The 24,382-nt window shown below is 41.9% G+C and overlaps 2 protein-coding genes across 3 annotated transcripts in view; both read right to left on the reverse strand.

Moving 5' to 3' along the window:
• Positions 1-16: 16 nt before the first annotated feature.
• tmem198b (transmembrane protein 198b) lies at positions 17-17,482 on the reverse strand. Of its 2 annotated transcripts, none has more exons than XM_061032987.1 (5): positions 17,089-17,482; positions 3,450-3,733; positions 2,762-3,343; positions 2,484-2,683; positions 17-2,283 (listed from the first exon to the last, which is right to left on the reverse strand). In XM_061032987.1, the coding sequence occupies exons 2-5, from the start codon at positions 3,604-3,606 to the stop codon at positions 2,131-2,133; spliced, it is 1,092 nt and encodes a 363-aa protein (XP_060888970.1). In that variant the 5' UTR covers positions 3,607-3,733; positions 17,089-17,482; the 3' UTR covers positions 17-2,130. The 2 variants fall into 2 exon arrangements, with proteins under 2 accessions (XP_060888970.1, XP_060888968.1); XM_061032985.1 differs by lacking the exon at positions 17,089-17,482 and adding an exon at positions 11,409-11,558.
• Positions 17,483-18,652: 1,170 nt separating this feature from the next.
• Positions 18,653-24,382, reverse strand: part of LOC132959790 (sterol 26-hydroxylase, mitochondrial) — a 6,268-nt gene continuing 538 nt past the window's right edge. Inside the window, exons 2-9 of the mRNA XM_061032983.1 lie at positions 23,876-24,066; positions 23,508-23,707; positions 23,227-23,424; positions 22,968-23,131; positions 20,253-20,419; positions 20,061-20,142; positions 19,736-19,963; positions 18,653-19,446 (exon numbers count right to left, since the gene is read on the reverse strand). Of these exons, the coding sequence (XP_060888966.1) occupies positions 19,330-19,446; positions 19,736-19,963; positions 20,061-20,142; positions 20,253-20,419; positions 22,968-23,131; positions 23,227-23,424; positions 23,508-23,707; positions 23,876-24,066 (1,347 nt within the window). The 3' untranslated portion in view covers positions 18,653-19,329. The remainder of the gene's footprint in view (positions 19,447-19,735; positions 19,964-20,060; positions 20,143-20,252; positions 20,420-22,967; positions 23,132-23,226; positions 23,425-23,507; positions 23,708-23,875; positions 24,067-24,382) is intronic.

The raw sequence follows: 24,382 nt of genomic DNA on the forward strand, positions 1-24,382 counted from the left end.
GACTCAGACGCATTGATCGTATACAGGCCCATAGGAACACATGCTTTAATAATCATAGTCATAATTCAATTTTAAAAAAGCATGGAGTTACCGGCCTACAGTGATGACATTGCACTCTCCTTTACAGAGCGGATCTAGAAATAAATAAATCAGTAAATAAATACATCCCACAGGAAAAGAACATTTCTCAATTAAATTAGATTTCTAAGAAATGAAAAAAATAAATGAATAAAAGTAACAAAAAAGTTAGTAAGTGCTGTGTTTTATGTACAAATTTCACATTGATGCACATCACGGGGAGGAGGGTGTTCAGTGGAGGCTTCAACGAAGCCACAAAGGGTGGGGGGGGGGAGACGCACGGAGGGGTGAATTCATGCATTTCTGTTTCCCAGAGATGAATCTTAAAAAAGGACCATACACATCCCCTCCATCCCACCACATTTGCTTGTGTTTCCTTTAAAAAGGTCAAAGATAACAAAGTATTCACATTTTCACTGGTGACAAAAACGTTATATTGTCCCAAATAAAGAAAATCAATGCACATGTTGGAAGGATTAGTCGGTCTAAGTACAAGTCGGTATGGCCACTAGTCCACATTTATCATTCACACCCTCTGAGCCTCATTTACACTAGCATCTCAGCCTGAACCATTTGCATTTTTTCCCTCGAAGTCACATTTTCTAACCAATATATAATTATCTTTCAAATTGTGAGATTTGAGCCTACACAAAGGCCGCCATCCTGTATATGATTTTTAGCTTTCACTTGCTTCCACTTGATTTTAAAAATTGATTGTTGTGGGAACTTTGATTTCCTTAAAGCATAAAACAGCAAGATGTTGCCATTTTGACAGAGCCAACTCAATTCATTCAAGGAAAGAGTTAAATATGTGTTACAGCTTTGCTTATGGAATGTAAATAATCTTGTTAAGGGTGAACATTTTGCACTTCAGGGATAAAATTCAGGTTGTAAAAAGTAATATAGGCTTTCTCCAAATCTCTTTCTGTATGTGTCATGTGAAATCTTAGCTGAGTGCCAGTGTAAATACGACTTTCTTGTTGTCAGCTTAACGTAAATCCTCCTCAAAAATCCAGGCATCTGTGACGACAACAAGCTGACAACTCATTTTTTTACCCTGCATATTGTAGCTCAATGCTACCCCCTTGAGAAATCCTTCTGTGATCACATTTAATGCAAAAACAAGCCACTGAAGGGGGATCTGCCAGTAATCCCCCTCCCTTTGCTGAATGGTACAGTCCATAGAGGGGAAAGGCACCCGTTAAAAACAGATTCCCTAGCCAACATGGAGCAGTTTATGCTTGAGGAAGTGCATCGTCCAGCACCAGTGGTGAAGAAGGGTTTCTCTAAACAACATTAGAGACAACTCCCTTCTTTCAAGGAAAAGTTTTGTTGTTCAGATGGCACAGAGAGCAAATAAAAAGATCCAGTTTTCATAAAAGGGCCCTTACTTCCATTTATAGATGATCTCTGCTGGACATCTCAGATCCCTACGGGCTGAGGAATAAGTTGCTTCTGCAGCATCAGTTGAAAAACGACCACAGTGGTGGAGACAGCACGCTGGACTAGGGCAAAGTTGTATTTAGATTTTTCATACAATGCCTGTGTTTTAACCTGAGGCGTGTTTGCACTGAAACTGCGATCCCTGATCGGTTTGAATTAAGCCGGTGACATACAGGCCGGGGCCGGGTACAGCAGGCTGCTCTAGGTTTTCACGTCAACCCTTAAGACTGTAGCGGCTGTTCATGTTTGTCTAAGTGCATGCAAGAAAGTGTGCATTTTGATCTACTGAGAGTCAGTGAAAAGAGGTAAACGAAACCTCTGCACCACACTGAAGACTCCAGCAGGAAGCCACAAAGAGAGACCCAAATATAATTACTTAAGACTAAAATAAACTTTTGCATTTTGGGTAAATCCAGCCATTAATACGTTTTCTTCCTCTTAAGGGTGTGGCTAAACCCAGATAATGTTTAAACCAAGACTCATTGCATTAAAACCCAGTAGTGGTTTGTTTGAACACAGGTGTGATTTCACCCACACGGGGTTGTGATTGTAGTCACGTGTCTCCCTTTTCAAGTGGTGTGTTCAGGCCTCTTGGAGTGGAAGGAGTGGTCAGATCCGTAGTGAAGGTCCTGCAGCTCCAGTGAGGGGTGCTGAAGAGCCGCAGTCATAGCCAACATCCACCACGGTGTGAGGTCCTCCAACCAGCCGGCTGGGGAAGGGCTGACCCTGCACCTGCCGTTCTCTGAAACTCTGGATGTAGCTCTGGATGTGCAAAGAGAAAGACAACAGAATTACAAAACAATAGGCAAGAAGCAATGCAGGATTAATGAAGGCAGCATGAAAAAAAGATTCTGAACACAAGAGAAAGTGCCATAATAAGGAAAAACAATGCTAAAAAAAGGATGATAGCCAGCAGCAAACAAAAAAATATCTGACAAAAAGAAAATATCAAGGCCCCTCACTGGCGAGAGGACATCTGTGTCGTAGCGACGAATTGGGTTGGGTTTGCGTCGGTAGGCGGGCTCAACGTGTAGCTGTTTGGCCTGGTTGTGGGACGAGGAGGAGCCCTGCTGCTGCTGCTTCTTCTTCTTCTTACGATGGCGGTCGTCCCGTTGACGAATCCTCATCACCTGCATCCTCCTCTGCTGCCGGCTGATGATGACTGTGGAGGAAAGAGGGAGGTCAATAAGTACACACACTTAGTTTCTATTTTTTAATAAACATGAACAGTTTTCCTCACCCTTAGTATGAGAGTATCCCTCGGCCGTCACCTTCCATTGGATTATGACACCCAGCAGGGTGAGTGCAGGCCACACCCCCAGCACCACCCATGTTATCCAGCAAACGGGCTTTCCAGGTGCCGCTTTTATTCGCTCATACATGTAGAGCACGAGGGCAAAGAGCTCCACAAAGTAGTCCACTGCCACAGTGATGACTGCTGCACCAAACATCGCTGTGGACACTGTGGTGAAGAGGCGCTGCCACTGCAGGGTGAGCACGGCAAACAGCATGCCCAAGCCAAGCAGCACGCCCAGGGGCACCCAGACGGAGCGTGGCGGGCTGTCGGACAGCTCCTCCATTCCCACCAAGGTGGCCACAGCCACCAGCAGGCCCAGCAGCAGGCCTACCATAAACAGGCCAACGCTGCGAACCAGCATGGTGACCAGGCCACAGAGCGTGCCGATGCCAAGGCCGATGCCCACTGAGGCCTCCACGCTCAGCTGGGTGTCCAGAACGCGCTCCTTGTAGCAGAGCATGAAGATGACGACAGAGCCAAACATCAGGCCTGTCAGAAACATCACAGCTTTGAAGCAGCGATAGCCTGAAGTCAGAAAAAGAAACCTCATTACAGGACGGTAAAATTAAGAAATTAATCCACAGCAGCATAACTGTATGGTCAGATTTTGTGCATAAAACTTCAGACCCACCGAAGAAGCAGTAAATAATGCCGAAGAGACAGCACATGGAGCAGACCACGGAGGGAACCACCTTGTAGCGGCCAACAGAGTCCCCGCAGCCATCCAGTCGCTCAGGACTCAGCTCCTGGTCAGGATGGGCCAGCATCGTATCCAGGGTGGTCGCCATGGTGACCAGGACGCCAGAGATGGATGGATAGAGGAGGTGGAGAGAGGAGGTGGAGGATGAGAGGAGATCAGGTGGGAGGCGAGGGAGAGGGGAGGTTATGGGGCACCACCCAGCCGCATATTTTCTCCTGTGGAAAGAAGGGAGGAAAATATTAAAAAAACATCAACTGGAAGATCTGTAGGAAAAGATGAAAACCATCTTAATCATCAGACTGCTGAATGTTCATTAATGCAACTCCATGAAAATGTTTCATAGTCACCACTGATTGCTCCAAAAATCAATGCTCTGAAAATCATTAGTGTGTCGTTAAAATCTCTGGATGCTCCAAAAATTGCCTTTATTGTTCGGCATCGCTCTCACAACTGATGAAACATACTTTAACATTTTGGCAGCGTAGTGCTTAAAATTCAAACAGCTTCACCATGAAAAAGCACCAGCATGATCCAAATGATCAACAACTCTGCCAGGAACAAAAAGAAAAAAATCTGTTACACTATTAATAAAGTGGCTTAGAGTAAAATCATTTTGTTTGGAGTCCAAACACACACACACACACACACACACTCAGAGTTTGGCATCCCGACAGTGGAAACAGAGGATAATAATAGCCCAGATAACAGCAGGTGTTTGAGCTGGGTGGACGAGGGTCATCAAAGCAGCTTTCTCTCTCTGTGTTTCATTCAGGAGACACTTAAAGGGAACCATAAGTTACATCATTCAGGCCACAAAACAAACATTTTTCTCCCTTTCAGTGATAATTACGCCTTCAGTCCCAACTCCCATTATTAACTAGATAAAAATATTATTAATTCAGACATGAGCTTTCTTCTTTATTAGTAATTTTCTTTCTTTCCTGGGTCCTTGAGTTACCTTCCTTGAGTTTTGTAAAGCTTCCTCAGCTCTCAGCATGTAGAAAATAATTTCCTTCTTGTGGCTTTTTCTTTACCTAAAGACTAAAGCATGCCTTATCTGCAATTCAGATTTCTTCTATCCACTCATATATCTCTTAATTCATATATCTATAATATATTTTTTGTTTTATTTCACTTCCCTGTACATCTTTAACCCATTTTAAGTGTCTTCATCTGTTTCTATTAGTAAGATCTGAAATAATTCAGAAGGTCTCTGAAGTCTGCAGTTTCTGAATTACGTCCATTTAGTCATCATCTTTTGTCTTGAAGCTACCTCGACTCTCACTGTCGACACAGTTTCTTGCACATTCTCTATCTTAATAGAGCCTTTTGAGCCCAGACCTGTCCGAATACTTTCTGTTGTATAAATTAACTGCACCCCTCAGTCTTTATGTCCTAAGTTTCCTCAGCTCTCTCACACAATAAAGCCCTCCTTTCCTTTTGTTTACATTCCTGTTAACTCATCTCACCTCCTTTGTAACCAGCACTTTGTAAATAAATGTGCCTGGATTTACCCCGTCTTTGTGTCTCCTCTTGTTTGTGTGTTTTCTTTGTTTACGTCTGCTGCACCTACATCTGTCAGAGAACTGCAGCGGCACTGTGTTTCCTGACGTGCCGGCTAAATCTCTCCTTGTTTCACCCCGTTTACTTCTGCCTTCATCCTTCAAATCTGTGTTTCCCTGCTGTCCACCTTCAAATCCTCCCTAACTTCTCCTCAGTCTGTTTCACTCAGTTTAACCTTCATAAAAGGCTTTGTTTAACCAAACCACAATGTAGGTGTAGTGCTACTATAAGAGCACCCACATAGACATTGCATGAGTATAGTTTCTACTCAAAAAGACACTGATGTATGCATGCATACAGATACTGAGCAAGATGTATGTATACTATATACAGTATGTGTACTACAGTGAACAATAAAGTACTGTTCAATACAGAAGAGTAAAAATGATAATACTGTCAAAAGTGCAGAAAAAGGTCAAAGAAAACCTAAAAGAAAACAGAATACAAATGCAACAATGGACAAGGTTGCTAACTTTACTATTTCACCTCCTTCCCTCGCCTCCTCCCTCCTCCCTATGGCTGTTTTTGCTCTCTCCATCTCGGGGTGAGCTCAGTTCAGTCTGACTGTGTAGGGTTTCTGGGTCAAAGTTGCTTATGCAACTCTCGTCTGGGGAACTTTGCTTGGATATTCATGAGCTCTCCCATCCCTCGCTCCCTCTTATCCCCTCTTTAATTCTCTCTTCCTTTGTTTCCTTTCCTCACACATCCTACTGAATCTTCCTTCGCTGATGCCTTTGCTCTACTTTTTTCCCCTTCCTACCTCACCCGTCACTCACTTTACTCCCCCTGTCTCTTGTTACATTTCTCCCAGAGGATTGAGTCATGGAGAGGTGAATCATAATGATTGTTCGTGTCATGAACAGAGGCTGGAACTGGTCCGACAAGTTTTACAATTTCAGAGGAAAGCAGGCAAAAAGGTTGAGTACTAAATCTTAACTTAACTTAAGTTTTTTTATGTGACCTTTGCCTCGGATGTGTCACAACTTTCTGCAATGAAAGTTAAGATATTTGTTATAGAATTGAGTCTGGACTAGTTGAGCTTGGCATATAGACTGCAAAAAGGAGGAAACAGCTTGCATGACTCTGAAATATGCAAACTAACAACACCTACGTACTTATTAACATGCTCTATCTTGTTTGTTTAATAACTACACAAACAGAAATGTGATGAAACAATAAGCAAATTCAGGAGTTGATCTGAAATATGACAACAACTTCTTCCCTGACAAACAACATTCTTAAGACACTGGAAAATTCGTCTTTATCCATTCACATCCAGATATTTGTTGTATGCTTTTTATTTTGTCAAATTCTAAAATTGTTATTTTCTATTAAAAAAAACTTTCCTCACATGCAAATCATGGCGTTTCCAAGCAGCTCAACTTCACGCAGCAGGAGGAACTTTAAAGTTGTATACTGTAAGCACAGCCATTCAATACACAGAGAAATTGGCAACTTTTGTCTTGCAAAAGTGCTGACTGCTTTGAGCCAGAAGACAATAGCAAGTGAAATGAGGAAATTTGACTTTGCTGCAGACAAATGACTGAGGTTATGGAAAACTATGTAAACTGTACTGTGTGTGTTTGAGGCAGAATCATTTGCATTAGAATGGAGACATAATAAAAAACAGTGAGTTGGAAGAGGCTGATAAATAGCTCAAAAAATGACTTTACACCCACATTCAAAAACACTCACAATACTAAAACACACGTAGATACACACACTCACTGAACATTCTTCTTTCCACATTTTTATCCCCATTTTCATCCAAACATGTCGTATTAATAATCATCTCTCAGAAGAAGATTACCAGGTCGTGGCCGAGTGAACCCGTGTGTGTTTGTGTGTGTGTTGAGGCTTTAAGCCATTTTGTCCTGCAGATCAAAACGTGCAGTTTTTATGTTTGCAGACTGGAAAAAAAAAACCCTCAGAGATAAAATTTTAAAAAGCACAGAGACAAAAAAGGGACGGAAGAGCTTCTTCTTCTACTGTCCTGATCAGCTGCAGGAACAAAAACAACAACATAGCTCTTCTCCTCCCGACCTGCTTCCTGTCTGTTGCCATGACTACACAGGGATGCTGACAGACAGCCGGCAGTTGGCTCTTGTCCAAAGCCTGACCAATGAAAGCACAGCTTAAATTCCCATAGCAACAGCCTGAGAGCCAATCAATGGCCTTGTCTGTTTCCTCTGAATGCGTTCATACGTGTGTGTGTGTGTGTGTGTGTGTGTGTGTGTGTGTGTGCATTATGTAGCTGGTATATTATTCCACAATATAATATTACATTTTACCACACAAACACACACAAATATCCTCACCAAATCATTTCACCAAATCAGCAGCATGAATTTTAAAGTCTGCAAGTAATTTATGAAAACTGTTTTCATCATAAATTGATGACATTTGAATATAAAATAATTAAGTGTGAAGACGTGGTTTTTGAGACTATAAGTCAGCAGATAGATTGTTGTATTAATTGTTCTGTCTTTTGTAAAAGTATTGTGTTTAAAAAGGTCAAGAAACAGACTGCTATAAATGAATTACGGGTTTCAAAGAAGCAGGTTAAGCAAACTAAACAAACTGAAGCATCATACGTTTAAGGGCTGGAGACCTTTGTTGCATATTGTTCCCTATCCCGTCTGTCTCCTCTCATTTCCTTTCCATGACACCCTTATCTAATAAAGGCATAAAATGAGACCCAAGTTATTTATAGTGAATCTGTCGAAGGAGCCTGATGCAAAAACTTATGATTGCAGCCACTTTCTCTAACTTAGGTCCTCTGCAGTGTCTGCTGTCTGTCAAATTTAGTCTGAAGGCTTTTGATATTTTGAATTTGGTGCAAAGGCTGTTATCGTTAGAATGAATAAAATAGGTTTCCAATTAACCTTTCTACTGCATAGAGTGCGGACGGATCACTAAGCTGCGTGTGCTCACTGACAATGAAGTGGAAAAAAACCAACTAAAATCTCTACCCTGCAAAAGAAAACCTAACACAGTGATTAATGTGGTCAAAGTGAAAGTTTCACTTGGTTCAGTTAGTGGATCAGTCAGTCAGACTAGGACACACTGACACAGATGTGCAGGCGTTTCCCGTGATGACATCATCAGTCTGAACTCGATGGCTGTGGCAGCTGAAAACAAGACGAGGCCTTTTCATGAATAAAGAAAAAAATGTCTATTAATACCCAGACAGGATGAAAACCACATGCTGCATCAGGTCTGACCTAAATGTTCAAGTCTACGACACAGCTCAGCCGGCTTTGTTTAACAGATATGTCTCCGCATGAATGAAGCAGTGTTAGTTTTATTGCAGGTTGCATAACATTCTGAACAGTGACAACCCAGTTCAACAAAAATGATGCGATATTACATTTATTCCTTGTCATTATGTCAAGAGCATTTGTGTATTTGTCATGTGTTCTTGTTTACATGGAGAGCATGGCGTGTTCTGAAATGTAAACAAGGTTGATGCCTTCAAGTGCTTGCAGGAAATTCTGACAATGAAGTTTTATTTGTCAAGATGGATTTGTGATCTATGTCATAATACAATGAAATCCAAAACATCTCAACTAAAGGGCAACACTCACACACAGCACATATCACACATTGAATGCACCCACTAGTGTCCTTTTTATGACCACACAGCCAGTGTCAAGATTCCCCACATCATCATCATCCTGCAGCTCAGGGTTGATGCACGTTGCAAAAAGTAAATAAATCATCATCAACTACTTTCAAGACATCTCAAAATCAGCTTGGCTTGGCCTAGAACGCTACATAAAACAGCACTGAAGTTTCATCAATCTAAACTGGTGAAGCTTTGCTTAGAGCAGATTGTTAACATGGAAAGAAAGTACATTTGTATTTGAAATTCTGCAAACGAACAAAGACAGATCCCAGACAGGAAGAGTCCAATGCTGTAAAAGAAGTCCATATCTGTACTTAAAATAATTTCTTCCTCTGTGATCACGTCTTACATGATTCTAAAAAAAATGTTCTTTCACTACATATGCAGACACTGATTCATTTTGCATTCATGCATCTTAATGTGCTTTGTGCCAGACAGAGAACATCTGCAGAGGTGAAACTTTTATGAAGCTGTTCAGTTTATTTAAATCCACTCTGTGTGTTTGATGGCATTTTCACTTTGTTTTTTTGTCACCTCGATGACTTCTGAGCATCACATTTTAGCTTCTGTCTCTTGATGATTCTCTCGACACGCTCAGCGTTTTCTCTAAAACACTCATTTCAGCTTCTGCTCTGAGCACAGAGGGCTGCGTAGGTTTCATAACTCTGACTCATAAAATCTGTTCATGATGTATTTTTTTTTTTAATTTGTTCCAAATTCTCCTCCCCTTTAGGTTTGCTGCTAGTTGCTTTTTGAAGTGTCAAAGAAAACATATTCATCAAAGAGACGTCAGACATGCTGTTTTCACTTAATTACTGAAAGAGTCAAAATAATAAAATCAGTTTAATTTTTTCTGCACAAAAACAAGCCATTTAAGTTTACAAAGCAATGCTTATATGTGTAAAATCCATCCAGAGAGAGAGAGAGAGAGAGAGAGAGAGAGAGAGAGTTCACTGACACCCAGCTGTGTTAATCTGGTCAGGCTAGGGATGGACTGTTTGATGTTGTGTGAAGCTCTCATCAGTCGGTCAGCTCTAACCAATAAGAAGGCAGAAACTCTAGTGACTTTATTAACCGGCGTGTGGACAGCCATATGTTTACATTCAGCCATGTCAGTCTCTTTGCATTACTCTGATTTAACAAACAGTGGAAAGTGTAAAACATGTTGTCTTCTTATGTGCTGTGTTGTTTTAACTGAACTTTGAGTCTGTAATAAACTTTGAATTGAATTAGCATAATGCAACGAGTGCCTGTCTCATCTGTTGATGTGTCACACAACAGATTTACTCCAACATGAAAACGACAACAACTAACAAATGTGACACATCACGTGTGTCACAGCCGTGACTGATGCTGAAGCCTCGATAACGCTGAGTAGGAGTAAGGTGAAACATGCGAGCAGCAGTGTGACTGATACTGGACCTGCTGCTGTGTGAAGATCCAGCTGTGCCAAAGAAACATAGATCCAACTTCCTGTTCAAAAACAGAATATATTCTATATAATATCAGAAAGAAATATCAAAGAAAGATTCAGGAAGTAGAAAAGAGAGCAGTAAGATGGATTGACTCCGCTAATTAAATCCAGAAATATGATCAATGCAAAAGGTCGACATTAACTTCTGAACTGTGGCAGAGAAAAAACAAAAAGTCAGCTCAAATAAAACATAAGCAAAGCTACACTACCTGGCACAAACAGCCGTCACCTTTAACTGTTCATATAGATGTCTGCAAACAATCCCAATATATAACTACAGCATTCCCACGCAACACCGTAACCTCCAACCTCTCGCTCTTAAACTAAAACCACCACAAACAGAAAGCGACTTTGTCTCTATGCAAGACAGCAGGATATCTCAGCAGATGTCCTCCTGATACTCTGTTCCATCTGATGGGGGTTTGGAGCATGAGGGCAAAACACACTGGGCATGAGAAGAAGTGGTGAAAGATGAAGGAGTAAATGGAGGTAAAGTGAAAGAGATGAGGGAAAAAAAGAACCCCAGCGGCTTTCCCATCATGTTGTATTACATAACCGCCTCATGATGCATCACTCACTACACACCAGCTCCTTCCCAAACCTTTTGAAACTGGCAACAATTCCCATGGATTAAAACAAGGATGAATAAACCTCCATGTGTGAAGAGAGACATTTCTGTGCAGGTGAAGCATGGGGGAAAAACTAAAGCTGCACAGGGAACTGGAAAACAATCTGTTCACATTGACAAAAACACAAGGGCTGGTTTAACACTTCAAGGAAACAGCAGAAGACATCAGAGGGTGAGGAAACAGGCAGTCAATTGATTTTGTTGTTTTTTTTGGAATAAGATTAATGGATAATGTCATCTTTGAAAATAATTTCTTCATTTTTTGTTACAATTTTGATGGATAAACTCCTAGAGGCAGAAATGACACACAAAAAGAAAGAAACATAAAAAAGAAAACATGAATAAAAAGAGAGTGTGTTCAGCAGTCAGTGATGTTTCACAAAAAGCAAAACCTTTATTGAAATCACTGATCTTGACTACAGACGTTTGTGTATCATCAGGATCAGATTTAACTGATGCTCATGATCAGGAAATATAACCAATACCCAGGATCACACTTTACACTGCCACTGTGTCTTAGAGACTCAGGGACCAAAACAAACTGATCTCAAGTCCATAAGACTTACAGTGAAATATTCCACTCTCTCCATCACTGACCTTAGAAATGAGCCGTTCTGACCAAGGCTGCAACATGTCCTCATCCAAAACCTCTCCTCCCTCAATAACTGTGTCTGAATGACAGAAGCTTAATGAGAAAATGAGCCCGAGCACATGATGCAGACAGACCTCTCTCTGTCTCCCAGTGTTGTTCATGAGCCATCCAAGGTAACAGGCTGGTGGGAGAGCTGCCAGAGCCAGGCCTGCTCATGACGAGCCCCGAGCGAGCTGCCAGCGTCCCACCGCTCGCAGAGGAAGGCCGAGTGTGTCACAGACTACATGTCAGCTTCCGGGAAAGAGAGGCTGTTGTCGTCAATGGCTCTGCAGTTAACCTGGCATACAAACAACCATCTCCTGCACATGTCAATCAATACTGGCTGGGGTTACAGTGGAAACGTGACCGTGTCAGGGGCACACGTGGTCGGCGGAAGCAGGGGGATTGTGTGCATGTGTGCGTGTGTTTGATCACGTGTCTGAGTCAGACAGATACACTGAGGAAAGGCAGGTCAGAACATGACATGACTCAACAGCTCCAAGACGACGCTCAAAACACGACAGAGGAGTTCTGCTTTCCAGGGAATGATGGAAAACACAAAAGGAAGATACATTTTCATGGATGAATCAATTTCTTGTTAATCGATCATTCAGTCATTTTCAGAGCGTAAGGCTAAAGGTTTTAGAAATGACAAGATTTTCTGCCTTTTTTGTCATTTACAACAGAATATCAGAGTCAATAGGTTTTGTACTGTTCCTGACTAAAGAAGCAAAGACTTCAATCCAAATTGATCACAAAAATAATTGTCAGTTGCAGATCTGAAAATCTAGTCAGGGTCAAACTGAAACTAAAGTCATCAGCAAAGAACAAAGTGTAATCACGGTTTTTATCTTTGTGGAGCGTGACTCACTTGACTTTTTCAGAACTAGAACATAACGTGATTCGTGCAGATGAATATTATTTACAGCAACCGACGGCTCTCACCCACAAACACCCACACGGCCCCGATAGAATCGTGGCACGACCGCCGGTGCAGAGGGGCCGAGGCGTTCTCACACCTCCTCAGACACTCTGTTAGCAGGTTACGTAAGGCTCAGAGTGAATGGGCTGCTCCAGTTATAAAACCAAATGTAGCAGATGCCATTTCCTCTGATTTGACAGAATGTGGAGAATCTGCTGAGAAAAGGCATCAGAGAGAAGAAGAGAGAGGAAGGAGGGGGAGGAGGCAGAAGAAGACACTGGGGTCTTTGTCCATGACAGATTGTTTTTATCCACACTGACTCCTGATAAAACATGTGCCTTAAGACAAACTATTTTAAGCCACAAAATGCCACAAGGAGAGGTTTAAGAAAAGGTTACCTCGGTATGTGTTTTTGCTTGATAACTCATTTATACTATAAGTCACTGACAGAGGACAATAACCAGCTGTTTTTTTTAAACTATACATATCTGAGTGGCAATCTTTTTCACACTTCAACCTCTAAGAAGTACTAAAAGTTTATTCATAAGATGACTAAAATTATTTTTTCATTTGTATCTCTTTCCTTACGTGTCAGTTTCTTTGTTTGACCTGCAAGAAGAAGAAAAAAAGAGCTCTGACAGTTTAATCGTCTTCACTTTGATCAGTCTCTGTTCCATCAGAGCAGCATTGATAATCCTCGTCTCTGTTTGGTCTGCTCGCCGCTGATACAGAGATAATGAGATTCGACTGAATGTTGAGCGGCCGGAGACAAGGTCAGGCGAGTTGTGGATTAACAGCAGGCCTTTTACAATCTCTCAGGCCTGACACTACTGGCCTATCTGTCTGCACTGACGTCTACAGGTTCCTCTCAGGTGACATCATACCTGCTGCAGCTTGTCTGAGGCTTACAGGAACTAAAAACATAACTGCCACCCTTCTACAATGAGGGCTTCTCTTCTTCACATCCTCTAAATGCTGCGATTCAGAATGACTGAATAGCTTTAGACCAGCTCACTGTTCCTTCGTCTGCCGCCACCCTGAAGGAGCCGCTCAGGAATATCAATGATGTTTGTTCCCCTGGAGGAGAAACTAAAGGCACGGTTAGAGTTCAGTCTAGCCTTGGATAGAGCTTTCTTTATCTTTCGTTATATTACTTTACAAGAAGAACATCTCAGTGATATTTGCAGCTTAGGGAGAGAAAGCGGAAAGCCCTCAAAAACAGACTGAACTCTCCTGCAGCACAAAAAAAAAAAAAAAACGTGTTTTCAAATGCGTAGTGCATCTTGTTTTACTTCCAGTTCATCCTTCCCAAAGAGCAGACATAATCTTAGAGATTTATTTTGGTCAACTTATAGTCTTGTTGTGTTGGGGGATGGGACATATCTCTCCCTTTCCATCTGTCATAGCATCACTTTGTGTTTTCGGTGAATAAAACAGCCTTTTTTCTAAACATAACATCGGTCTGAAATATTTTTTTTAATCATATGCAGGAAATGTTTAACTGAACAACAGCAGTTTTCAGAGTTCTGTTGCTTTTAACTATGTGCAAACATGTTTCCTAATTTGTTGCTCAAAGGGAATTAAAGGAAGCTGATCAGTGCCTGACATGTGCAGGAATAACCCATGATGCTCTCTGCTCGCCCTTACATTTCACCTCCAATAGCAGTTTGGCATGTGATCACACAACAGGAGGGTCAATACCTCTCACAGGGTTTCCAAAGTCAGTAGAGCTGCGATCATCAACCTAATTATTTATCTCTTCAATGCTTCAGCAAGAGAAGATAATGAAGCAGCGAGACCGGGGCACCTCTGTGCGCGCAGAATTAACTTTATAAATTATGAATGCACAATTAAGCTGTCCACCAACAACAATTAAGTGTTTCAGGAAAAATAATGAATAAACTCGTCAATTATGAAGATCATCTTCAATAGTAAACTTTAATAGCTTCTGTTCAAAGGTACAATCATGTACAAGGTACACTGCATGATGCAGCGAGGAAAAAAGTGATACTGATTAAAAGCTCATTACAGTCTGAAAATAGAAAATCATTTGTAGGATATTTGCTAAAGTTTAAAGACTCAACAACATATAAGACACTTTAGTCTGATGTACACAAAGCAAAACAAGCAGATAAAAGCCACCTTTGTGAGGAAACTGAAAAACTTCAGAACTTTAGGATTCTGCAGTGTAAGCTGGATTTCTGGACAAACCAATCTGGAAATAAAAAGTGGACATGTTTCAAACTAAACACTGCATGTTTTACTCCTGCAGAAGTGCAGAGCAGCAGTCCAGACGCTCCTCAGTTTTGCACAGTCTGCCTCCCTGCACCTGTCATCTCCGACAACAAGCTCCCATCCTCTGAACAAACATCTGGCCTCAGCCGCCTGCAGGTCTCTGCTCACTGTGTGAGACTGTAGACTCATTAGTTCACGTCTGTCCTGTCATCGCTGTTCGACCCTGAATGCCTCGTAGCAAACTCTGACATGAACTCCATGCTGGCTGCAGATTCTCACACGGCTGCTGATGCTGTTGCAATAAAATCAGAAACGGTAAACAATGGGCAGGCAGCCCAGTAAATCTAACAGGTCATGTTTTCATTAAATAGGACATGTTACAAGTTAGCTGAGACTGGATTTCTACAGATCACAGTGAAGCTGCAGCAGCTTCAGAATAAACTGAGTTCCCTTCACCAGACTCAGACAGACAAGAAAGGTGGGGTGAGGAGAAGGAGGGGAGATGGGGTGAGCGAGGATGCAAGCAGCTCCATGCCGTAGATGTTGACCCACTCCTGGATCTGAAGCGACACGTTGTGGCATTTTCATTCCTCCAGTGAGGCTGCAGAGCTCGAGCTGTGCCGCCTGACTGCTCTGATAAGACGGCGTCCTGACACTCAGTGAATACACAAAGAGCTTGCAGGGCCGTCGAAAGTCTGCAGGCTTTTTATCAGACAGCTGCTCTCACTGTTTCATAACTTCAGTCTGTACAGCTCACAACACGTCAGGACTTGTTTTTTCAGATGAAATGTGTCTTTTCACTTTTTTCACGCTGACTTCTCTTCTTCTGCTTCAGTTAGCAATTTCCTACATTACCCATAATGCCTTTAGAGGTCTTCCCGGGAGCATCAATCCAGCTAACTTGCACTGGATTATAGATGAAGGTAAAACAGTAAGCGTCAGAATTCTTCAATCAGACTTCAACCTGGGTTGTTGCTGCAATGCATTCTGGTCTATTTCCTGCACCCATGGGTGTGCAAATGGCTTGATTCCCCCTCGCCTGACAGGTTTGTCCCTGTGGCAAAGTTTGTGGAAAACTGCGACTTCAGAAACAATCTGGGGTTTGAAAGGCAAAGGCAGATATGTTTCAAATCAAAATCACAACTAAGATGCATGATGGGAAATGTAGGATATAGTGTTGTTAGGGGACTTTGGTCCTAAAGAGACTAAAACTGAGGATAGAGTCTCTGCTGCTTCAGTTTTTTTCCACTTTTTGTAATCTTTCTCTTTGAGGTCACCCAAAAAAGTCGGCACAGTTCTTCATCCCTCTTCAAAAATAAACTAACATGGTTCATGACCAATCTCAAAAACTATGAAATAAGAAACAAGGGAAGCTTTCAGGACAGCTCCACTGGATCATCTGAGGACAAATGCATGTGACATTACATCGTCTAAATTTAACCAGGGAGTCAGAATTAATCTGACCGACATTATGAAAGTAGATAAACACACTTCTAGTTATCTTAATTTAAGTGATGATGCACCCAGTCTAAAGAGAAAATCAGTATACAGCGAGACTACATTAAAGGCGGAATCCGGCATTATTCTCTCACCGACTTCACATCAAACTAATGAAATAATACAGGTGAACTCAAACTCATCGTGCAGAGAGGACCCACGGGTGTCTCCAACCTCGAGAGCTTGTCACAGATCCAGATCCATAACCAGAAATAGACTCAGATTAAAAGCCTCACACTCTGAGTTCATCCTGGGCCTTTTACCTGTAGTAACATGTCTCTTTCATGATCAGCCTATGCATGTTATGATAACTTGTTTATTAGTAAATCTGCTGATTACTGATTCATCTGGTGGAGAAAAATATACACACACGCAAAGAGATTTCTGTAAATGTTTCTGTCTGCACACAAAAATCAAACAACAATGTACAGAACAGTGGAAAGATGGAAATTCTAACAGCTGAGCGGCTTATATAGAGAATGTTAATTCCAGATTTGGCAGCAGGGTTTAATGAGCCCAGTTATCCTGCATTACAGGGATATTAAACCACACTGAGTTTAAAACTGGTCCTCAGTTTGTTAAAGAACCTCTATGGAGAGCTCACTCTTCAGATAATGTTAATCACATCTCACTCTATCCTGTAAACACATCATCTATTCATCCATCCATCTGCTGTGTTGAGCATCAATTGACTCTGAGTGATGATCGACCCTGATGTAGCCATCCGGGTCACACATCACCGACCTCCATCGCACGCAGCCGGCTGACCTCAATTACATCCACAAACACACCCATGTTGCGTTCAGGAACCCTGGCCTCCCCTCCTGTTGATTTGACATCAGATTCCCCTGTTTCATCCTGTGCCATATACAGGTGTGTGTGTGTGTGTGTGTGTGTGTGTGTGTGTGTGTGTGTGTGTGTGTGTGTGTGTGTGTGTGTGCGTGTGTCTGGAGACAAAAGAGACGCACGGTGCGCGTCTATCGGCCACTCACCATCATCCCCGACAGGTTGACGCGTCTCTTCCGCGTTCACATGACGGCAAAATGAGCCTCCAGAGCACGAAACACCGACCATTTTCAACGTCTCCTTCCCCCACCTGCGTGTATTCCCTTCGCTTTGGAGCTCCGTCTCTTCCCGGCAGACTGCAGGGCGGTGGATCCCCGACCTGACTAGTCCTCCATGGGGGGGGGGGGGGAGGAACACGTTAAAACCGGGATTAATGAGCTATTACCCGGGTTACATTCCGCATAAAAAGCAGAACTGTGTGTGCAAAATGTGAATAAGAAGATGGACCATCCAGGTTGTGGTCTGGGTGGATGGGTGATGGATGGATGGATGGAGGTTACTGAGCCTCACTGCGCGTCGGAAACAGAAAGTGGCCTCCGCTGTAAAAAATGACGGTCCAGACCTGAGAACGGCTGCATCACGTTTACTGACTTAACTGGGAAAAATCATGAAAGTCAAGACATTCAGCAGCGACTCCTTCTGGCTGATGATTAAAAAAACATCTCAAATATGACTAATTTACATTTTAATGAATGCCCTCACCTTTTAATCTTTCCTGTATGACCCTTTAAGAAAGCATATCTGATATCATCTTAACATTTTTAATGAATAGTTTTGGCCTTTAAGTGCTGGGATGTATCAAATAACTGAATCCTATTGAAGTATAATATTATGGTACTGTAGAGTTTATAACTTTTATGGGACTTTGCAATAACTTCACTACCTTTTTTAATAAAACATATTTTACTTTTACTAAAGTGAATGTATTCAACATCTTAAGGGTGGATTTATTGACATTGCATGTAGGTTAATATACCTAATTGTGTTAAAGATAAAAGTTTCCATCTTATTCTTCTTTTGTAAATCTAAAACTTATTGTTTTTTTAGTTCTTCGTTTTATTCCATGCTTGTGTTTTCTCCTCTCTCAGAACTTTAAAGTAATCAAACATTACAACAGCTGCACTCTGATTCTTCTCTGTAAATGTGCAAATGGAATAAACAAAGTCTCTTGAAGCTGACATCTTTTGCAGTGCACATGACGTCTGCACGACGTCCTCACGCTGAAGATGATGAGCGACGTCAAGTTCTTAAAAATGAGCTCCACGGGATGTGGATATTTTCAGCCTTCAAAATAAAAAGACAAAACTGGATAACACACATTTATTGTTTGTCATGTGTAGTTGTACAGTTGTGTGCTGCATTGAGGCTGCACTGCCCTTATATTATTATTTATTTTATTATTCTCCTTGTCTTTATTTTTTACTTTTCTCTAAAAAGCATCCTGTGGACAAGTGTTGGGATCAGCATGTGTGCTCAAACAATGCATCTGATTTGTCCAATGTAACTGTGATGTCCATGTCAAATAAGAATCTATTTATCTATCTAAGGCTGCTCCGCAACTTTGTGCGATCATGTGTCCAGGAACCTCTTTCCTCAGAACACTTTTATAATACCTCATGGAGGGTTAAACTCGCTTTTCTTCACAAATCTACGACAGCTGAATTTTCTCTACAGCAGAATGGGTCCAATGAAATAAAACCAGATAAAGACTCACAGAAAATATACATTTTATTTGTGCATTAACATAAAAAAAAACGTTTTAAGAGTTGTATCATGTTAAAATATATTTTGAGATTCATTTTATCTACAATGTTAGAAAAACAAATGAAAAGATATATAGTTTGTGTACAAATGCATTTACAGATAAAATCCCATAAAGTGTGAAAAGTTCTGAGATAATCAGTAAGAATAAAATGTTAACATGTGTAGCTTCTAATTTGCACGAGTTCAGCCTCTCCTCCCTTTTTGTTTCCTGTTTCCTGCATTACCTCACATCTTACCTCCTGCCTCCTTAACGCTGACGTAGAGCTAAAAGTAAAAAAATAAAGTTGAGCTAAGTTTGCAGAGTTATTAAAACATAAACTGGTATCACCACAGGCTGCTTTTTTTTTTTTTACCTCTCTGTCAGAGGAAGGCAGCATACATTCAAAACCACAAACGTTTAAGAACAAGACCCGACACATCAGCTTCTGACTCACAACTTCCAATGCAAGTTAAACCGATTTCATCAGATAAACATGAGTGAGAGCCAAATACACCGAGTCAGCAAATTAAACTGAGGTTACAGCCTCAGTACACAAAGTGTTTCATTCTGACATCCTTGAATTGCATACAGTTAAATGTTCATCATTTACACCTGTTGTGTTTACGCTCACACAGCGCCCTCATCAGGCTCTAGGCAGGAAGCGTAGGTTGATTGGCTTTGCAGGGATGAGCAGGGTTCGAGTTTTAGGCTCCACCACTTGGGCTCCATCTTCAGGCAGGACCTCATAGTGCTGCATTAGCTGCAAGACGACACACACACTCATCACTAAACAATCAATCTGTCGCTCTAAATGACTTAAGAATATAGTTCACACTTTATCACACTGTTCTAACAACTGTGGCTCGTTAACTCCACCAAGGAGGTGAAGTTTTCTGCATTTGTATTCTTTACTATCTCTTTGGATTTGCATTGTTAAATTGTTGTCAACCTTCTAAAGAAACGATGCAACATGAAAACAAACGATGGCGTCAAGTAACGGCAAAAATAGATACTGAAATCTCCTCTGATGATGTCGTTCTGTCACTCACCCTGGACAGAGCAAAGTGCATCTCCATCTCTGCCACCCTCTTCCCCACGCAGGCTCGCACCCCCACGCCGAAGGGGATGAAGCTGTAGGGGTGATGCTGGAAGAAGCCGGCCTTTGACGCCCCGCCGGACACCTTAGCGCGAAGCCACCGCTCGGGGATGAAGAGCTCTGCGTCTACATACTCGGCCTCATCGTGGCTGGCTGCATAGTGACACAGATGGAACTGAGTCTGAAAAGAAAAATAGTTATTTGAACAGCACTTCAATTTCTTTAAAACATCTGAAGCACTTTAAGGATACACTAACTCACACTCAATCATCTCCTACCTTTTTTGGAAAGCAGTAGTTGTCCACGACTACCTCGTTCTCTGTAACAAAGCGCCCGTTTCCTGGAACCACAGGATAAAGGCTGGTGGGGAAAGACAGCGTGTGCTCAGGTCAGGAAGTTTATAACTGGTCATTTCCCTCTTTGGTATTTTGGCATGCTGCAGCTGCAATTTTATCAAAACAAAGGCTCACCGTAAAGTCTCCTTTATGACAGCTTTCAGGTAAGGCATCCTGCTCAGGTCGTCTGTGGTCGGCTCCCGTCTGTCCGGACACACAGAGTTCACCTCGCAGTACAGTCGATCCTGAGCGGTGCGGTCCCTCGCTAAATGGTACAACGCCCAGGACAGGGTGTTAGAGGTCTGCGGCCAGATCGAGGAGAGCAAGAGAGAGAGAGAGAGAGAGAGAGAGAGAGAGGGAGTCAGAGGTCGTAAAAGGATGTGGAGCCTTCTTCAACTGATCTAATTTGTAACCGTCAGTTTCTCTCATCCACACGGAGAATGCTAAAATGAAAAGTTCTACTTCTGTCCATGAAAAGAAGTGTTCATTTTCACTTAAAAGTCTACAAAGAAATGCAGCTTTTTGTAACGGTAATGCACTCACTCACATTCCTCATATTTTTTCCTCAGAAGATGTAGTCAAATTACTGAATAAAAAAAAAAAATATATATATTTAAAAATAAAAATAATAAAAATAAAACATACATGGGTCGTAATAACATATATCACATCAGATACAATCTTATCTACCTAAATTACATGTCAAAGGGAAAAACATGACTATGATGTATATTTGAAGATAAAGTGTGGGCGCCCTTTCTGCAATAAGCCAATCAGATCAGTGGGAAGATAATCTATGAAGGGTTATCAAATATTATAAAATAGGTTGTTATAGCCCTTTAATTCAGCACTGAGGTGTTCCATAGGAAAAACCTTAAATGTTTCTCTGTACCACTGCGTGACTGATGGAGGCTTCTCCTGAATCCACTGAAACAGAATACATCGCCTCGCTAGGAGCAGAAGTTTACCCGTTAGAACGAGCTGTTGCGTAGGTAAGTTCAGGAGAAACAATGCTGCCTCTAGTTTTATTGTTCTGTGAAAAATTAAGCCAAGCTCCCGGGCAACATTTTTCCAATACCTGGATTTTAAGGGACATTGCCAAACACAGTGATAGTAAGTTCCTACTTCTTTTTTACACTTCACACAGAGGGCGGAGATCTGAGGATTCATTTTGTTTAATAACTGTGGTGTTCGCTGAAGTCTATGTAATATTCTGTATTGGCTCTCTTTGAGTCGATTACATGTAAAGATTTTCCTAGTTGAAACAAAGGTACCTGACCATGCCTCAGAGCTCAAGTTCAACCTCCAAGTCCCTTTCCCATAATTCCCTAGTTCTCTCAACCCTATCACAATTAATAGGATGTTATTTGTCATAAAAAAGGGAAATGATTTTTCTGTCCTTGAGAGCATTTAAACTAAAATTGAGAAGAAAACTTTCAATTGAGCTCAACAATGGTTGATCAGTGGGGATAATCAGATCTGATTGGACAAAATGCCTAACTTGGAGAAAACCAAAGAAGTGTCTGTTTGGTATTCTGTATTTGGTCTGGAGTTGATCGAATGACATAAAATCACCATTTTGAAATAAATCAGCCACAAATCTTAGACCCTTTGAATACCAGTCATTGAAAATACTTTTCCCTATACCTGGAGAGAAGGCTTTTATTTTGAGTTGTAATGCTGATGAGAAACCTCTCAATGTGTTTCGTGATATCTCTCCAGATTCTAAGTGTGCTAAACATGACAGTGTTGTTTTTAACATCTGCTGGCAGTTCGCCAGCATCAGTTGAGAGGAGACTGAAAGCAGAGAGAGGGGAACAGCACCATGAATCTGTTAGAGGCTCCCCTTGATGTATAAAATGGTTTAGCCAGCGTGATATTATCCAGCCCCAACTGTAATATAGAAAGTTAGGAAGTGCTTGACCCCCAGGAGGTGATTTCTAAATCAAACCATTTCGACTCCAGCCTCGGGTCACATTTCAGCAGAGAAAACATTTCACAAACCTCATGCTCACGACTAAAAATACGTCCAACAAGACTCAACCTCACCAGGGAATGCAGCCAGGCGAGCTCTGCATACAAGTAGCAACTAAAACTGTTGTGTTTTCTCCCTCAGCCTGCACTGATTTCACTGGGAGTTGCAGAGCGTTTCAGGAATGTGTCTTCATAATAGGTCAGTCTGTTCTCTGCTGGCATAAGATCAGATTTCCGTCCTGAATTTGTTTTCCTTGGACAAATCCAATAAATCACAGTTACTGTGTGCTTTGTACAGATTTGAGTGTCCTGAGTCAAGTCCACACCTCTAATTAAGTGTGTAAAGATCACTCATGGAAACAGCCATTGTTTTCAGTCCTCAGACAGTACGGATATTAAGTTTAAGGAATATGTCAATATACGCAGTTAGAAGCTTCAAGGCAAACCCAAGAGCTGTAAATAAACCCTCAGGTTTTAGGTCTGTATCAATCATCCACATGTCATATGTTAAAGAAGCCCAGAAGGAGCGGGGACACAGGCAGACGGTAAAACTGAGATCACAATCTGAATCTGAAATTTTGCACAGAACTCCCAGCTTCTGTTTGAAAAGCAGGAAGTACATCATTGTTTACCGTGCTGTCAGGTTGTGTAACAGGTAACATGTCACTGGAACACGACTTTTTTTGAACACACCTTTAAAAACACCGAAACTGCTTTCTGAAGCGCTAATTAGACACAAAGGCTGAGCTCACACACACACCACTGTAAGGCTGTAATTTCCTGCATGGATAATGTTTTATCTTCTGTATGAGCACAAACAGCCTCACCTGAGAGAAAACCTGTGCACTGTGTGTGGTTAAACTGCCCCCTCCTCACCGTGTCGACCCCTCCCAGCAGCAGCTCAGTAATGCTGATGTAGACCTCGGTTCTGCTCAGCTTGTCAGAGGACAGCAGGTAGGTAAGGTACATTCCCTCTGTCTGCTCCCCGCTGCACACCTGAGCTTTAATTTCAGCGACTCTCCTGTCGATGAGGGTGTGAGCTGACGTACAAAAGCACAAAAAAACAAACTACTTACTTAACTGCAAGTGATCCCAAATTGAAGCTCGAAGCAGAGTGTATTGTTTTGCTGCATACCTACGTCATAGAGGTCGTCCCAGGCCTGGACGAAGCGTCTCCAGAAGGGGAGGACGCCGCGGCTCCAGCGGGGAAACAGGACCACAGTCTCAGACAGAGTCAGCATGTCATTGACAGCACTGATGAAGCGCAGTGTGTTCTCAGGAATCTCCTCCTGCAGGCAGCCCAACCTGGTCTCAAACAAGATGGAGGAGATACCTGCAGGGGGGGGATTTTGAAAACATTAGAAACCAGTCTAAAGCTGACCCCCAACTCAATCACCCCTGTCATTATTAAACCACCTTCAAAGCCGAACTTGTAGAACTCAGCAGCTATATCTGAGACCGTGCTCTGGTCCGGACTGCGACACCGGAGGAGCTCAACGCGTTGCAGCAGATCTCCAACGACCTGGTGGATGACGTGGGCGTAGGCCGAAACCTCCCCAAGCTTCAGCATCTTGGGGTTCAGAACGCTGCGGATTCTGTACCAATTCTGTCCTGTGCTAGAAGGTAAAAGAGGATTAGAGGTTAACAAGCTTCTATTATGCAAACCCTTAATTTCAGGCATCAGGTCCTTACTCCTGATCTCTTCAGGAGGAAAGAAACTTGCTTCAGGGTCTAACACAAATCTGTCAGATATAAACTTCTGTGACAAGATTGTCTCCACTCACTCCACATGCAGACCATAAGCCTGTCCTCTCAGGTCCCGGTACTCCTTCCAGTGAGGCAGCTCAGCTCGGACTGGATGCCGACCCTCCTGTCGGATTACCTGAGCTATGAGCTCTGGAGTCGCCACATTAACAATGTCGAACGGACCGAACCTGGAGCGCCAGATGGGCCCGTACAATCTCTTCTGTACATCCTAGAAAAACAAAGTCAGTGTGTAGAATGAAAAGTGTAAACTTAAGTAGAAGAAATAAGATCTCTATGGTGTGTAAATCAATGCATTTACCAGAAACATGTGCAGGGAAGAGAAATACTTCTTTTAAAAACACAGTTATTCCACCTGATATAAAAGATTGTCAGGAAAGATATTTTAGAATTGTTTTAACCAACATTGCACAACATTAAAATCTATACTATTTCTACTACAACCAAATAATGAACTAAAAGTAACTTTATGTGATAATTACACTGAGTGGAGATCAGAGAGTCAGTCTGAGCAGTTAATAAAATCA

This window comes from Labrus mixtus, chromosome 24 (genome assembly GCF_963584025.1).
Source record: "Labrus mixtus chromosome 24, fLabMix1.1, whole genome shotgun sequence".
Lineage (NCBI taxonomy): Eukaryota > Metazoa > Chordata > Actinopteri > Labriformes > Labridae > Labrus > Labrus mixtus.